The sequence below is a fragment of the Mastacembelus armatus genome, chromosome 4 (assembly GCF_900324485.2).
Source record: "Mastacembelus armatus chromosome 4, fMasArm1.2, whole genome shotgun sequence".
NCBI classification, from domain to species: Eukaryota; Metazoa; Chordata; class Actinopteri; order Synbranchiformes; family Mastacembelidae; genus Mastacembelus; species Mastacembelus armatus.
In genome coordinates, this window is record NC_046636.1 from 22,863,470 (window position 1) to 22,876,078 (window position 12,609).

Here is a 12,609-nt window from a genome sequence, read left to right on the forward strand (position 1 = left end):
TTCTCATTTAAAATGATTCAGTTTAAAAAGTTAGCCCCCGACAGCAGTGTTAGCCAATTCATGGACTTAATATTAGCTTTACAGTGAGATATATATACAGCTGTTAAATCTCCCAGCAGCCGTCTTACCCACAGGATCAACCAGTGGTCAGTAGTTGAAATTACAAGGCTGCTTTTGTGAACCTCTGTTACAAAACACTGACCCAAACTTCTGAGAGGTAAACCACCAGAGATGTCATGCTTTATACTGCAGGTATAACAAAAGTACCAATTGAGGAGGGCTTAGGAAAAGGTCAAAAGGTGTGTTGTGGGGAAGGGAAATTAAATTATCACTTTTTCAGTCTTACTACAGACTGTGTGTCTTGACTAAAATAGGCTGCCATGTACAGACATGCTGTTTTCTTTAGTAATCACAAGTAAGTTTATAGTTTCCTCAATTTTGACAGGACACTAATGGATAGCATTTAAAAAAAAAACTTGAAGCTTTTTGCAAACTGTATCACTTTTCTTGTAGAATTGGCCAATCTATGTTGTTGGAAAAGCTTCACTCTTTAGCAAATTGAAAAGGAGGGAAAAAAGAAAATTCCCATCCTCTTATTATACTGGTTTAAATCTGATACAGCTAAATATGAATTCCATGTCTAAAGCGGATAAGCACCATATGTTTTTTGGTTTGAAATGGCTCAAGCAGTGCAGAAAAACACCCATAGACCTGACAAAATTTATGTTGCTCGAGTCTCAGTTGAATTATTTGTCTCTTCTCAGCCCTTTATGCTGGTTATGTTACTTGAGTGTGGTCTCAGCTTTGGAAGCTTAGGTAATAACATATCATCATTAACTGTCTGCCTATTTATGTTTTAATTGTTTAGGTCAACATTTTGACTCAGTGCTCAGTCTCATGTGTTGGAGACCTGCTGCTTAACAATTACAATACATTCCTTACAGAAAGCTGTCAAACAAGCAGAAGCAAGAAAAATCAACATGAGATCATATACTGTAGGTTTGAATATTAAGATCTTATCTCCTGACGCACTGGTCAGTGTGGTAGGACTCCATCACATCATCTGTCTCTGAGTGTTAGATGAGAAGCCAATTTTTTTTGTCAGAAGTCTTTTCAAAGAAACATGAGTCTGTGGTGGAAAAGTAAACTTTTTAAAATTCCTTTCCTTCATCTAATGGGTCCTGCACAAATATACTTATACCTTGCTTTTAAAAAATGATAAATACATTTTCTTTGCCATAGAGATTGTGGAAACATGAACACTTTCATTACAAACACTTTCCAGTGTGTTATGCAGCACTATAACCATATGTACACATTACAGCCTATATAAATATTCATTCCATTCTGCCATGGATTTTATTAAAACATTAAAATATCATCAATCATCAATTTGTGCATTTAAAATAGAAATACGGTGCAGGTTATTTTTGAAGTTATTTGTCAGATTTCTTTGCTACTGTGCCAAACAGCCGGGTAGAGCCTCATTTAAATAAAACAAATGTGGAGAGTGAAAAAAGGCCTTGAAACGAGGTTCGAAGACTCAGAAATCAGTCTGGTGAAAACATGCACTTACAGACAATGTGCGGAGTTATTTGAGCTCCTGGCAAACTCCAAATGACTGCTCACCTCTACATCCTTCTCCAGTTTATTGGGTGTTTTTATTATGCAATGTCTGTCAAAGTTAATTTAAGCAGCATATATCTAACTTCAATTGAGCAAAACCAGTCAAAGCTACTGTGTAGCATATACAACATTATTTGCATATATTTGCAACTGCAAAAATACTGTTTAGAAAACTTGATGAATGCATGAATCCAGGCTTAAAACTAACAACATGAGATCTGATTACAAACCTTTAGATGCTCTTTTTTGCTTGCCAGCTGCTCTATTACTGTGATACTGCAGCTAGGCGCAGGCCTTGATTAGTCCGTAAGTATTGAGTTACAAGGTCACTGCAATGGGATAAAATATTATTTTATATTGTATTAGCAAGATTGAATGATACTGGATGATTTGGGCATTTTTGCAAAAAACAGTCATAGGTCCACCATAGGTACAGTCATAGAGCCACTAAGCCATTCAATTGAATTTATTTGTGTAACTCCAAATCACAATAAAAATCATCGCAAAGTACTTTATAGAACCCGACACATCCCTCATGAGAAAGCACTTGGAAAGAACCAGACTAAGTTTGGTCGGCCATCTGCCTCAACTGGTTGGGGTGAATGTGTAGAGGAGAGAGTGCACACACTATGGGAGAGAGAAGGTACAAAATTAGTGACATTCAGTAATGGCATGTACATGTGAGGAGGGAGGAGAGAAGAGGAGTGGAGAGGACAAAACCTCTGGTTTGCTCTATTATGACTCTTCTCGACAGGTCTGTCTTTTTTTTAATAAAGTTGCAATGTGATTGATGTTTCTTTTGAGGGCTGTTATTGCATTTCCTCTTTCCTGGTTGCTGTGTCCAGTGGTTTAGCCAGCTAGTCCTCCCACCTCTGTGACCCCCATAAAAATGATGGGCTAATGGTAAAGGCACTATCCTACCAAACAAGTTCCTCTCTGCATCTCCTCCTGTTTTTCCCGTTTTTACCCTGCACTCCAGGAGCTCACATGTCAACATCTGCTCACTTTTTTCCTTCTCATCCTGTACCACCTCCTCTTTTTTTCTTTTCCATATGAAAGCTCTATTGTGCATCACTGAATGCAATTACAGTGACATTTGTTTCTATAAGTGGAACAAAACATGGATGTAACATATATCTGTGCTCTGTGGTCAGAATGCTGTATATACATTCAGGCTGGACTACACTGTGAAAAAGAGAAAGAGGTTATAACTAGTATTTTCAGTGAAGAATGCGTCTTCAAATCTTTTCATTGCAGAGCTTCATTCACATTTAATCCAAAGCCCTTGCCCTGAGCGAACATCCAAATTCCTGTGTCGTTTATCGTTTGTTACAAAAATACAACCATGGCCAAAGACACAGCAGTTTGAGCAAATAGGCTGGCAGAGCCCAGAAGCAATGAGGAGACATTTGATTTATATTACACATACATCTTTCTAATAAAAAAAAATATTATAGTTTGGCTCCTTGGTTAAAAGAAAAAGTCTGACTGCAATATTCTTTTAATGCTGGTTTATAAAAATGCAATCTGCTGACTGATCTTCTTTTCCCTCCAACAGAACTCTAATGACTTCTTCATTCTTTGGGTTGCTCACAGGTTGCATTTCACTTTCTGTTCCATGGACCACACTTTCAAACAAATCCTATTTTTATACACTGTCTTATGATGTGATAACATCAGAATAATGTTAACTTTGGGGCTGTGTGACAGACATAGAGGCTCCTTTGCCAAAGCCACAGCTTTGAATAGAAAATACCAGTATAGAGCTTCAAAGCTGGCAGTATACCATTAAGGCATCAGTGGATACATTCTGCCCAACTACTGTATATCGCAGATCACGACACAGATCTAATTTATCTTCAACCTTGCTTCATTAGACTTTTAGTTAAGCTGTATATTAGCGACCACAAGTTGTTTTTCTGATCTAAAACATGTGCAGTGAAAAGCATTTAAATAAACAACAAAGCCTTTTCACTTAAAAAAAAAAAAATTATACAATACAATACTATAACAAATGTACTTATTCTGTCTTTGTGTCATAACTGCAGATTCACATTCAACTCAGGTCTAAAAACTTGTACTTTGAAAATCTCACATGTCATGGTATGGAAGTGCTCTAAGGTGTCCTCCTTATGAATGTGACATAGCAGCCAGCCCACAATGCAAACTTATCAAACACTTCCTTGTCTACAAGGAAGTATATAAAGACTGAAAGTGTTGGTCATGCTCATCGGCAGCTCATCTGGACTGTGATCTCACCATGTTTATTGTGTGTAAACTGCTCATACTGATACTTGTGCTGACTCTTCATGGCCGAGGTAAGTTAAGTAGGATTTTTACTGCTTAATGTAATGATTTTTTTAGGTTGTTAAAAATTCATGCTAGACTACAGTACATGAGTAAATTCCATGTTTCATTGGTCAGTTTAAACATAAAGGGCACACACACACACACACACACACACACACACACGCACACACACACACACAAATGTGTGTTTATGCTTATTATTTGTTCATTTGTTCCCATTTCTTCCCAGTTCAAGGTGGGAAAATCATTGGAGGCCATAAGGCGATGCCACACAGCAGGCCATACATGGCACTTTTGGAGCGGCGCACACAGAATGTTGTAAAATACTGTGGTGCCTTCCTTCTGAGTGAGGATTTTGTGATGACTGCAGCCCACTGCCAAGCTGAGTCAGTTCAACACACTTAGCACAGATGCCACAAATGTAATCAATTTGTTCTCAGACAGCTTTTTGTCTTTGCTTTTGTCATTTCAGGTCTTATAATGTCATACTAGGATTTCATAAGTTCAGTGAAAAGGAAAAACAGAACATATCTGTGGATCAAGCATTTCCACATAAAGCATACAATGCAACTGATTACAGAAATGACATAATGCTTCTTAAGGTATGAAAATCCTTGAAATTAGTATCATACTGTATATTTACCATTGTCCATTTTTGTCATTTCAAGTTTTTGGTCATCATTATTAATGCATTTACACATATGAACTATAGTGTATTAGACAACAGGACAGAGTGACCACTAAACAATTGTGAATTGCTGTTTCAGCTTCATATTTGACCTTTTTATGGTTTTCTGCTCCTCAAGTTGAGCTCCAAGGCACGTTTCAACAAAAATGTGACATCCATTGATCTGGCAGACCAAGGTGACGGCTCTCTACCAAAATCATGTTTTGTCTCTGGCTGGGGAAGAAACAACAAAAACAAACCTCATATGTCTTGTGAGCTCATGGAAGTGAACGTCACACTGATTGACGATAAGTTCTGTGCACTGCAGAACTTCTACTGCTCTAAGGGAGAGACTGGACCAGCAGAGGTACAGACATTTATGTAACATAATGTGGACAAACATTTGTCAGCAGTGATAACTAACCCACTGATGCTAAAGTAATCACTCTATATACTGTGTATGTACTTCCAGGGAGATTCTGGTGGTCCGCTGGTCTGTGAAGATGGAAAGGCTTATGGGGTGGTGTCCTCCGTTTTCATACCACACTCTGGTGGCCCGCTAATACATTGTTATGCTAAGATTTCTGACTACAAAAGCTGGATGTCTTTGATCATGAGAAATGCTTGACAATGCTCTGATCCATTAACACTGCCCAGATTACAACATTTGAGTTAATAAGATTTCAGTTTATTCATAAAACAAATGCATTTATTTGCAGAGCCCAAAAAACAGTTTACTGCACATTTTCTGTCAGTAAACCTTAGGTCAAACACACCACAATTTAAACCAAGCACATGTGAGTTTTCAAAGCTAAATTTAAACACACTCATCATGACACAATGTAAGTGTCAAACCAATTCTGTATAATAAATGTAAAATCAGATAATGGTCAATATGGGATGCCATCCTGCTCTAATGACATGACATGACATCCATTAAATCCATTACAGCTTTGTGAATATCTTTTTGACTGTATCAAATGTGAACACAGGGTCATCTATATTTGTATCGTACCATCTTTAAACATTTAAACAATAAACTGTTCTGATCTCTGAGCACCTCTGTACACTTCTCTTATTGCTGAGCTAGATCAACAGAAATACAGCACTGCCTTCTGGTGACCACAGTGTATTCATACAACAAGGAAGAGTTGTACTATTCACTTGATAAATTCAAAGCGCTGGTAGCAATGTATGTCCGGAAGACCAGTGTGGAAACAACAAAAAGAGGTTTTCACTTGGTGAGTTCAAATCTGAAACTGTCCTCTCTCTGCCTGCTGTTTAATAGACCCTGTCACTGAAACACAAGATAACTAGCGCAGTGCTAGCCTGTTTATTTTCCCACTTTAATTTGCAGCAGTATTGCTGTCTTGCCTCTTGTCATCACAGAAAAAATGGTCAGTCAATCAGATCACCAAAAAACCTGCTTCATATCCTAAATGCACCATCTTTGACAAACACTTACAAGAATGAGTATATTTTTTCCATATGTGATATCAGATGAAGGATCAAGGGAATGATTTTTTTTAAAATTCCCAACAGCAACATTTACTTTGTATGTCCAATGTGTAAATCCGTCTTTCCTTTCTGACAAGCTAGGAGCACTGAAACTACAATTTTGCACGTAATGAGTTGTTGGATCTGAAGATCTGGAGGGTCAAAGGTCAAGTGATTGTCCATTTAGATACTTTCAGAACAATCTACAGGAAACTCAGTCCAGTGATTCTGGTTTCTAAACGTGTGTAATAAAAAAACAATCCCAACAAGGACATCCTGCTGGCCGCAACAGAGTTCAGCATATCTCTTAACAGCAACCTCCTGAAACTGAACTGACTTCTTTCATTGATCAGCCATCTTAATTTACACAATCTGTTTCATCCTACAAAGCCTTTCCTTCTCATATATTGGCTTAGTTACCAATGTTTCCTTGGTTTATATGGTTTATATTTTCATCAGGTGTCCCCATCAATACACTGCCTATGAGATCACTCCTTTCATATCTGAGCCACTCCCACTCCATCCAGACAATAAACCCCTCTTACCATTAGCAAACTTAATTTACTCACTGGGATTCAAATAAATAGGCTCCAGCAGATCCCCGTGACCCTGAACCAGGAAAAGCGGGTATAGAAGATGGATGGATGGATGGATGGATTCAAATAAGATACTTGGTATTCTAAAATGGCATGGTTGTTAGTGAATAATGTGAAGAGCGTGTGATACATTCAGTTCACTGAACATCCATCTATCCATCACCACTACCCACTTGTTCCTATTTAGGGTCACATGGATCTGCTAGAGCCTATCCCAGCTCTCTTTGGGTGGAAGGCAGGGGTACACCCTGGACAGGTCACCAGTCCATCACAGGGCCACATAGAGACAAACAGCCTCACACACTCACACTCACTCCTATGGGCAATTTAGATTCACCAATCAACCTGACATACATGTTTTTGGACTGTGGGAGGAAACCAGAGTACCTGGAGAAAACCCACACAAGCACAGGGAGAACATGTAACAGTGCTAACCACTCAGCCACCGTGCTGCCCCTTGTTCACTGAACATATATACCTGAAAATAAGACCTTAAAGCACGCAAAGAAAACCACATGTAATGCTGTTTTACAACTCAGCCAGAGGAAGTGGCTTATGACATTAATCTAGGTTGTTTCCTGGTAAATTCGCAAAAAGATAAGCAGCTCGAACGGATGTGACTAAGTACTACGCAGATAGACAAGACTAAAAATTCTCTAAACTGGAATCAGAGACCGAAACCAAAAATAAAAATTGTATTTACAGCAAAGTGTAGGAGGCTTGCTAAAATAATACCGAAAATGGCATATACATGACAGAGAAAGGAGATGTATTAAAGAATAACAATAAATAAATAAATAAATAAATATGGGGGGCCAGACAGGCCCCACTGGTTAGCTGACTGAGAGTCCTACCACAGTTTAGGGAACCATAATTATAGAACAATAACGCTGTCAAGATTTGGATTTTTTTCCATAGCGAAACGTTGTGCCTGGGTTTCTTATCAGCCATCAGAGCAATACTTTCTATCTGAAGTGTGTGGAGAGTGGTGTCCTTTAGTTTCATCATTTTTCAAAACCAAAACCACAAGGACAAATATGTATTGAATAAATAAAACTTTTGAGTAACACTTTACAAGAACTGCACACCATGAAGCATCAGTTAAGCATCAGTAAATACTTCATTCATCATGCAGACGACATGAATTCTACATGAATAGACATTAGGAACTAGTTTATAAATTACATTATAAATGCTTTCTTTTTGATCAAAAAGCATATTTGTACTGTTTGATGACTTACACACTTTAGCTTCTTTATTTGGCTAGGGTCAGTGTCACTACTGGTAGCATGGAGTGATATCTGGACCCTACAGAGGTTGCACAGGCAGTCCAACTACTTAAGGGTAGCACATCAATACGTGCCATTGCCAGAAGGTTTGCTGTCTCAAGAGCATGGAGGAGATTCCAGGAGACAGGCAGTTATTGTAGGAGAGATGCTCAGGGTTGTTGAAGGTCCTTAACCCATCAACAGAACCAGTATCTGCTCCTTTGTGCAAGGACAAACAGAATGAGTACTGCCAGAGCCCTACAAAATGACCTCCAACAGACCACTGGTGTGAATATCTCTGACTGAACATTCAGAAACAGACTGAGGGCCCAACATACTCCACTAGGCCCTGTTCTCACTGCCCGGCAGTGTGGAGTTCAACTGCCATAGAACACCAGAACACTCACAGATGAGAGCAGGTTCACTCTGAGCACATGTCACAGACATTAAAGGGTCTGGAGAAGCCGTGGAGAACGTTATGCTGCCTGTAAAATTATTCAGCATGACCAGTTTGGTGGTGGGTCAGTGATGGCCTGGGCAGGCAAATCCATGGAGGGACACACAGACCTCTACAGGCTAGACAACGACACCCTCACTGCCATGAGGTATCCGGATGAAATCCTTGGACCCATTGTCAGACACTATACTGGTGCAGTGGGTCCTGGGTTCCTCCTGGTGCATGAAAATGCAGGCAGTTCCTGGAGGATGGAGGAATTGATTCCATTGACTAGCCCCCACGCTCACCTGATCTAAATCCAATAGGACACCTCTAGGAGATTATTTTTTTCTTTTATTGTATCAATCAGTGTATCAACCTTAAAGTATGAAATTCTGTAGGTCTGTGTTCAGCACAATTATTTGGGGGATTTTCTTCAATAATTTTCTTGTCTCTGCTGTGTAGTCAGGAGCTGTAGCTCCAGGGGTCAGCTCTGAGATCTGATGATTTTACTACAACACAGATGTCGAGGAGCTTTCAAATTAAGTTTGTAAATTTAGGGCTGAAATCCTTCCGTCTAAATGTGTTCTGCAGAAAATGTATTGTTTTCTGGTAACTAAGTGCTGCTTCTGATGTTGCAGTGGTGGCAGCTGTGTTTTCAGATTTGAGAATTTCTTTCTTGCAAAGAGCATTGATGGCATCACTGAAAGCTGTTTTATTTTGACTCCATAACAACCTCCATTAACCCACACTGACTTTACATTTCTCAGTAATCAGGTTTGATAAGAGATCTGACAAAATTAGCACATATATCTGTTGCACAGTAGCTATGCAGTATCCTGCAGCCCCTTTTAAAATTCAAGATGAACTTGGTTGATAGAGAGAAACCACAATACTAACCAAGGCATGCTTAACATGTTGCTATAATGTGCATAAAAAGGAGTCTACTGTTACCATTATTTTCCATTCAACATACACTTGATGACTTTTGGTTTTATTTGGTAGCAGTGGTCATATTTCACAAGCCCTGTTTTTGTGCATTAGGATGCTATACTATTAAAGTTATGTTTTCTTTGGGGCTGTGTGACCACAATGCAGAGTACGAAATACCAACAGAGAACTTGAATACTGTGTGTGTCAGTTCAAAAGCATCAACACAGTGTAATACTACGTAGATACATTCACGCACAATATGAATATCATTAACCCTCCTAGTGTCTTTGGGTCAATTTGACCCATTTTCGAAAGTTAATATATGATAATTTGGGTTTTCTTCCATATAATTAACTAAAATTGGCATGGATGGTTCCCTACTATATGTATAAAATATATGGTAATATGTTGGAAACAAGTTCACTAAAAAGGTGAAACTATAAAATTGGTGATCATTTTATACCTCATACTTTATAAGCAGTCAGAGGAGAAAATGTGTGTCGTATTGTCTTTGTAGGATACCATCCATATCATTTTTAGTTAATTATATGTAAGATAACCAAAGTTATCACATAATAACTTTTGAAAATGGGTCACATTGACCTGAAGACAACAGGAGGGATAAACATTGTCTAAAAACTAATGCACTCTAAAAATCAGGCTCTGGAGGCATTATAAATGCCATGCTTATTAATATGTTTCAAACCCACATATTTTGCATATGGAAATTACACACTTCCTTCTCTTTCTAAAGCAAGGAAGTACTTAAAGACTGAAATTGTTAGTGATGTGTGCCACTACTCTTCAGCAGCTCATCTGGACTGTGATCTCACCATGTTTATCCACCATAAACTGCTCATACTGATACTTGTGCTGAGTCTTGATGGCCAAGGTAAGTTTAGTTTTTCTAGCATAGCAGAATATTAGAAAATATAGTTTAAATATAGTGTATTAAAAATTGCATTTCATAGCATATACCGAGCAAAAGCCAATGAAGTCAGATGCCACTGTATATATGTATATATGTATTTTTCTTCCCAGTTCAAGGTGGGAAAATCATTGGAGGCCATAAGGCGATGCCACACAGCAGGCCATACATGGCACTTTTGGAGCAGCGCACACAGAATGTTGTAAAATACTGTGGTGCCTTCCTTCTGAGTGAGGATTTTGTGATGACTGCAGCCCACTGCCAAGCTGAGTCAGTTCAACACACTTAGCACAGATACCACAAATGTAATCAATTTGTTCTCAGACAGCTTTTTGTCTTTGCTTTTGTCTTTTCAGGTCTTATAATGTCATACTAGGATTTCATAAGTTCAGTGAAAAGGAAAAACAGAACATATCTGTGGATCAAGCATTTCCACATAAAGCATACAATGCGACTGGTTATAAAAATGACATAATGCTTCTTAAGGTAAAATACAGAAGAATTTTATTTAAAATCCTTGTTCATAATGGAAATTTGGTTGTGTCTTTTCTCCCAAAATTTTTGACTCTTGTTTCTGATTGAGTAGAATAAATTTTCTATTGAATCAAAATTAATGTACAATGTACATATTGATGTTTACATATTTTTTAAGGATGTTTATCTATTCCTTCAAGTTGCGCTCCAAGGCACGTTTCAACAAAAATGTGACATCCATTGATCTGGCAGACCAAGGTGACGGCTCTCTACCAAAATCATGTTTTGTCTCTGGCTGGGGAAGAAACGACAAAAACAAACCTCATATGTCTCGTGAGCTCATGGAAGTGAACGTCACACTGATTGACGATAAGTTCTGTGCACTGCAGAACTTCTACTGCTCTAAGGGAGAGACTGGACCAGCAGAGGTACAGACATTTATGTAACATAATGTGGACAAACATTTGTCAGCAGTGATAACTAACCCACTGATGCTAAAGTAATCACTGTATATACTGTGTATGTACTTCCAGGGAGACTCTGGTGGTCCGCTGGTCTGTGAAGATGGAAAGGCTTATGGGGTGGTGTCCAGTAAATACAAAAAATCACTTACTACTTATGTTAAGATATCTGACTATAGAGATTGGATTGATTTCATCATGAACATTTGAATTTATAAGATTTTAGTGTATTTGTATTATACTGCAGAACCTGAAACCTGAGATGCTAATATCACCACTGTTTCAATATCAGTTATACATTATGACCAGAATCTGATCTTGCGTGATTTATACATATTTAATCAAAATATTCTTAACATATCTTCTTCTGCTGCTGCAATGGATACTGCGCATTTTCTGCCAGTAAACCTTAAGTTAAACACACCACAATTTAAACCAAGCACATGTTAGTTTTCAAAGCTAAATTTAAATACACTCATCATGACGCACAAATGAACTGTGGTAAAAATCAGGAATGCGAGTGTTGACTCAATGCTGTTTAAAATCAACTGATTGTAAATTGTGTATGTCATTCTGCTCTTAAATGTGACATTATCCATTAAATATATTACTGCACTGTGCATTTTCTTTCTTTCTTTGTGACTATATCAAATGAGAACAAAGGAAATTTCTAATGCTGCTGTCTTGCTATGGTCTTTGAGTACTTTTGTGGTACTGAGCTGAATTAAATTAACAAAACACTGCCTCCTGCTGACCAAAGTGTGTTCATACAAGAGTTTCACTAGTCATTTGGTAATGTCAATGGGAGTCAATTCATAGAGTGGACACTTTTTATGTCACTTTTCAATTATATGATTGCTTTTTTTTCAAAATGGAAAACTATGATTTTTACAACTTCTAGGCATTACTCATCAAGGACACATCTAGCACAATTGTTAAATGTCACCCCTCTTAAACAGTCACATCTCCTTAGTGGAGGACAGGAGAGATGTAGACTGTAGCCAACATAACTACATAGAAAATGGAAGACTCTTCTACCTACTAACCCTTGTGTCACCTGGAAGCAAGTCAGCTTGCCTTTATGTTTTACCTGTAGTCATCAGTTATATAGGTTGAAGTTCACTTGCGTAAACAAGATTGGCTCTTGAATGTGGTGAATGTATGAGCTTGACATAAGCGGCACCATCATGCAATTTTCAATTTTTACTGGGGACGCCATTTGTAAAAACAGAAATACATACCAGTACATACATTCACAATGTATACTACAAACATAATTCAAATTAAAAATCCTTTGCATTTTTTAAAATTATGCATATTTCATATGAAAGCATTGGAAAAAGTTTGCCAGAAACTCAACTAACTGGCATCTCTTGTGAATGATTTCATGTCTTTTCATGGACGACTAAGAAT

General features: G+C 38.0%; 2 protein-coding genes across 2 annotated transcripts; both read left to right on the forward strand.

The window, feature by feature from the left end:
* Positions 1-3,817: 3,817 nt before the first annotated feature.
* Positions 3,818-5,659, forward strand: LOC113129270 (granzyme B(G,H)-like). Its single transcript, XM_026305163.1, has 5 exons — positions 3,818-3,944; positions 4,166-4,322; positions 4,409-4,538; positions 4,743-4,970; positions 5,076-5,659. Exons 1-5 carry the CDS (start codon positions 3,887-3,889, stop codon positions 5,229-5,231), a joined length of 729 nt encoding a protein of 242 aa, XP_026160948.1. The 5' UTR covers positions 3,818-3,886; the 3' UTR covers positions 5,232-5,659.
* Positions 5,660-10,095: 4,436 nt separating this feature from the next.
* Positions 10,096-11,810, forward strand: LOC113129267 (granzyme B(G,H)-like). Its single transcript, XM_026305159.1, has 5 exons — positions 10,096-10,225; positions 10,375-10,531; positions 10,618-10,747; positions 10,936-11,163; positions 11,269-11,810. Exons 1-5 carry the CDS (start codon positions 10,168-10,170, stop codon positions 11,404-11,406), a joined length of 711 nt encoding a protein of 236 aa, XP_026160944.1. The 5' UTR covers positions 10,096-10,167; the 3' UTR covers positions 11,407-11,810.
* The last annotated feature ends 799 nt before the right edge of the window (positions 11,811-12,609 follow it).

What these genes read in the sequence shown, in the direction of transcription:
- LOC113129270 (XM_026305163.1), top strand. Translation starts at nt 3,887, where the DNA reads ATGTTTATTGTGTGTAAACTGCTCATACTGATACTTGTGCTGACTCTT. An exon ending in GCAGCCCACTGCCAAGCTGA is followed by an intron (nt 4,323 to 4,408) that starts GTCAGTTCAACA and finishes TTGTCATTTCAG; the next exon opens with GTCTTATAATGTCATACTAG. An exon ending in ATGACATAATGCTTCTTAAG is followed by an intron (nt 4,539 to 4,742) that starts GTATGAAAATCC and finishes CTGCTCCTCAAG; the next exon opens with TTGAGCTCCAAGGCACGTTT.
- LOC113129267 (XM_026305159.1), top strand. Translation starts at nt 10,168, where the DNA reads ATGTTTATCCACCATAAACTGCTCATACTGATACTTGTGCTGAGTCTT. An exon ending in GCTGAGTCTTGATGGCCAAG is followed by an intron (nt 10,226 to 10,374) that starts GTAAGTTTAGTT and finishes TTTTCTTCCCAG; the next exon opens with TTCAAGGTGGGAAAATCATT. An exon ending in GAGAGACTGGACCAGCAGAG is followed by an intron (nt 11,164 to 11,268) that starts GTACAGACATTT and finishes ATGTACTTCCAG; the next exon opens with GGAGACTCTGGTGGTCCGCT.